Below are 4,499 nucleotides of genomic sequence, written 5' to 3'. Positions count from 1 at the left end.
TGGGAGCAGTGAGAGCCACGATGTAAAAGGCTTAGATTATGTTGTATTACTGTATAAAAATGCCCCATCTGAGCCCTGAATCCAAAATGGAGAAAAGCTTTGTCCTTTTTTCTAAATGAATGTCTGATTCCACACACAAGGCAACAACATCTTCAATAAACGCACACCTTGCTTAAAGGTGTCATAGAATGCAAAACTGAGCTTCCATTGTCATAGATGAATAACGATAGTTCAATGGGTGAAATGGATGAACAGAGAAGGTAAAACCCAATCAACACCTCCTTTCTCTGCAAATCTCACAATTCTAAACTTCCATCATAAAACGGGCAAATTCAAACGAAGTGCCGAACTGACGTAAACTCTGGAATTTTGCCTTATTTGGTATGAGGTGTTGACTGCTGGGCTGCTGACTAGACCGGACCTCAGCAGAGAGCCATTGCCCGTCCTCAGCCAGAGGAGGGGGGCTGGGGCTGGTAAGCCAGGCGGGGGGGAAGCATGGGGCCGCCTGTATTCAGGCTACCGTCACCAGGTCGGGTTCAATCGCTCCGTCCCCCGCTGGCTCCCTGCCCCCGTCCGCCGGGGTTCTCGGCCCAGCTGGCTGCTCGGTTCGAATGCCAGGTGTGTTTCGACTACGTACGGCAAAAAGGGGACGTCTGGTCACCCTACCATATCAACAATTTGATGTTTCAGTGAGTGAGTCCTTGTTGCTATGATGCGTCTTTGCTTCACTCGTTGTAAACCAACCAATCAGAGCACAGCTCATCTAAATATTCATGAGCATACCATAAAAGGAAGAAAACATGTCGTTTTATTCTATCTTTTAACCAGGCTTGCATTAGGGTTAATAGAACAGAATATGCCATTTTCAGACCAACCAATGTTACACCCCCTATTCAGAGACCTTAAGGACCAGCACCACATACCCTATAGAATCATTCTATGACCCCTTTAAAGTAGCTAAATGTCTGCAGGCTTGTTTCGCTCCTCCTAACTAGCTTCATCCTTGTTCCGATGTGACACTTTGACTGAAAGTGGTCATTATGTGCATTCTTACACATCCAGTCCATTGTGTGCTGACAAAACCTGCAGAAAAGTTGCTCTCCAGATTCATTCAGTTTGTTAGGATGTTGTGTTGCATTTTTTTGAAGTACTTTAGTGGTTGTGCATCTTTCTCATGAGCTACTTAATGTTCATTGTGGAGAAAAGAGCCCTCCATAGACAACCAGGTAATGGCGAATACAGGAGCTGGTAGGGGACAGAATACCTCACAGAGGACTAAATTCAGCCCAAATAAGCAATTTCCATGAGATTCTACTTTTTGCACAAGATTACATTTTATTATATCTATCAGCCTGTTCAGTCATTCATCAGCTGGAACAGCTGTCATTTGACTTTTAAAGTGTGCTACCTGTTTCCCTTCAACTCCGCTTTTGTCTATTATTATCAAAAACTTTCATTAGACCTTATTAAGTCAATACTGTGCCGGTCTAGTTATTGGCTACATAGACGTTTCTGGAATCAGAATCTAAATCAGGATCAACTTTAATCGGAAGGATTATCCCTAAAAACAAGAGTTTCTCATTTTGGTCTCATTAAAGACATTTTACCACAGAATTCAAACTAACAATATTTTTCTTGTAAGTATGTATTCATACATTTTTGAGCAGAGAGGGTTGGATTGATGCAAATAGGCTGGCATCAATCTGGGACCTCTGTTGATAGAAGGCCTAATATACAAACTAAATCTAAAGACTATATAACCAAATAAGGACATTCGCAGACCTTTGCTGGGTCAAACTAAGGAAGTGGAGGATGGTCGGAAATAGACATTTACACTGGAAAAAAATCTAAATCTAGATAAGTCATTTTTTTCCTAAAATAAGTGCATTTGTTCTTGGATTGAGGAGTTAAAAGAGACATTTTGCCAATGGAACAAGACAATTAACACTTAAAATAAGAAAACACAATTGCATTATCTTGTTTTAAGTGCATGTTATCTTATTTTAAGAGTAAAAATACTCATGCCATTAGCAAACTATCTAATTTACCTACTCAAATTAAGAGTAAATACATTTAATTTAAGACATTTTTTACTTATTTCTATATCGTTTTTCCAGTGTAACAAAAATTAGCACTCTACAGAAGGAAAGTTCGATTACACTGCAAAAACGATCTCAAAATGAGTAAAAATGTCTTAAATTAAGTGTATTTGCCCTTAATTTGAGCAGGTTAATAAGACGATTTGCTTATGGAGTTAGTGTTTTTACTCTTAAAATAAGCTATCTAGATAAATATGCACTTGAAATAAGACAATGCAATTGTTTTTTTCTTGTTTAAAGTGTAAATTGTCTTGTTCCATTGGCAAAGTGTTTCACTTCAATCCTTATTTCAAGAAAAAAATACACTGATTTTAAGAAAAAAAGGACTTATTTAGATTTTATTTTTTTGCAGTGTATATTTCAAAACATGTTTTTTTTTTATCTCTTCAATACTCAACGCATCCCTTCCAATTACGCACGTTGAATGATGAGGTGTTCTAGTGACTAGCAGATATTTTCCTTCCTGAGGAATTGGCAACAGCTTTCTGGAGGCTTGCTGGTCTCTTCCACAATCAAAACAACACACGATGAAAATGACACACCGCAGGAGAACACGCGCCCAAACATGAACCTTTCGCAGCGGAGACTGTTTGCCCTATGTCTGTTAACTCAATGCCTTTGGCTGACACAGAGCAAACAGCAGGCCTTCAGTCTCTCACTCCAGATTGCCTGCATCGTGTCAGATTCACTACGTTATACGTCCCCCCCCCCGCCTCCCGCTTGTTGTGGTGCCACGAGACTCAATCAAAGCTTGATTAGGTGCTTGTTTCCCAACATGTTTCATTAATTGAGATGAGTGAAGAAAGCAGCGTAGCAGAGTGAGAGGCAACAGAGAGGGTTGCATGCAGAGCTTTAGATAACCAGATCAAGCTTGCCTGAACTCCTCAAGAACTGATATCAGCCAAATATAGTTTCTGTTGAAAGTACGCCTTTTTATATCACAGCTCTGACTGTTTGGCAACCTTTCGTGCAGCTGCACCAACGTGAGGATTTAACAGAAGGTCTCACCAAAGTCACACAGCTTGAGGACGTCATCAGAACTGATGAGGAGATTTTCTGGCTTTATGTCTGCAGAGAAAGAAAACAGACCAGGCGTAAGCTGGTGGGGATTTTCACATTAAAACATTGCTTCTGCCATCACAGAAGTGTCTCTTTCAAAAGAAAAATTGCATTTTTTTTTATGTCATTGTTAAAAATTCTGCAAGTAAAAATGCACAGATTGCAGTCTGGGTAAACTACAGGCCTTTGGATGCCTTTTCTGTTACTTAATTGCGCCAAAGGCTCACATGGGCCATCTGGTTTCCTGATCTGCTGCCAGGGATTCACCAAAGGCTTCGTTTGTGAACGCCGCCATAATCAGCTAACCTTTTCAAACTAGACCTCACTGAGAAAATACAATCTGCTCTAAAATGAGCAGCTTGCTTTTAGGAGCATCTTTCAGCCTGGAGGGTCTTTAGCTGCCAGGGTCAACCTCTTATCCTCTGTTAGAAGTTTAAATGAAGTGTAATGTTTACCTCTGTGAACAATGTCATGCTTATGGCACCAGTGAATGGCTTTGATCAACTGGAAGATGTAGCTGCGCACTTTGTCGGTCGGGACACCGGTGGGTAACTCCTCGAGTAGCTCAAGCATGTTCTGACATAGAGCAATAAAGACATCAGGACAGATTAGATGGGCCTTTACATATAAAATCCTTGTTTAATTAGCAGAAACTTACCTTCTCCACATACTCAAAGACCAGATACAGCTTCCCTCTTCTGCGGAAGGCCTCTTTGAGCTCAACGATATTCTCCTGCTTGAGGGTACGGAGCATCTTGAGCTCCCGTAGCGTTGTTTCTTTAACTTCTTCATTTTCTGCATCAGGGAAAGAACGAGAGGAAATAAATCTGCTGTTAAAGCAGAGCTACCATGCAAAGGATAAGTAGGCCATTAAAGCCAAATAAAACAAAGAGGAGGGACTGAAACATCTTACCTTCACTGTCTTTGAATTTCTTAATAGCAACAATTTCATTGGTTTCCTGTAGTAAAAAGAGAAGGCAATTACATCAACGAGGGTTTGAATAAAAAAGAAATAGAGCAACATAGTTAGTTTTTTTATTACTAACATTTGTTTTATTAAATGTAATGATGCATGTAAAGAGAAATACACAGAAAACTATCTGCTGTAGTGCGTAAACTGCTTTAAACTCAAAAGGTCGCATACATGAATTGGGCGCCGCCACTGTAACTTAAAGGAAAATTCCGGTTTTTAACACTTTAAGCCCATTTTCTGTAGTGTCCAGGATGAAATCGAATGATCGACACCAAAATTTTGACGATTGGTCCTGTCTCTGCTTTTGGCTCATGCAGAATCCCCCCCTGGCTGCTTTAGAATGGCTTCCATAGTGCATGTCCGATAAT

At 40.3% G+C, this 4,499-nt stretch overlaps 1 protein-coding gene across 2 annotated transcripts in view; it reads right to left on the bottom strand.

The window, feature by feature from the left end:
* LOC107095772 (cyclin-dependent kinase-like 5) overlaps positions 1-4,499 on the bottom strand; it is an 83,223-nt gene that overhangs the window by 22,649 nt on the left and 56,075 nt on the right. For both annotated transcript variants that reach the window (XM_015392056.1, XM_015392057.1), the window contains exons 4-7: positions 4,072-4,117; positions 3,817-3,953; positions 3,614-3,734; positions 3,108-3,167 (exon numbers count right to left, since the gene is read on the bottom strand). In XM_015392056.1, coding sequence (XP_015247542.1) covers positions 3,108-3,167; positions 3,614-3,734; positions 3,817-3,953; positions 4,072-4,117 — 364 coding nt within the window. The remainder of the gene's footprint in view (positions 1-3,107; positions 3,168-3,613; positions 3,735-3,816; positions 3,954-4,071; positions 4,118-4,499) is intronic.

This window comes from Cyprinodon variegatus, unplaced genomic scaffold (assembly GCF_000732505.1).
Source record: "Cyprinodon variegatus isolate N-32 unplaced genomic scaffold, C_variegatus-1.0 Scaffold572, whole genome shotgun sequence".
NCBI lineage: Eukaryota > Metazoa > Chordata > Actinopteri > Cyprinodontiformes > Cyprinodontidae > Cyprinodon > Cyprinodon variegatus.
This window is presented reverse-complemented; position numbering and strand designations above follow the sequence as displayed.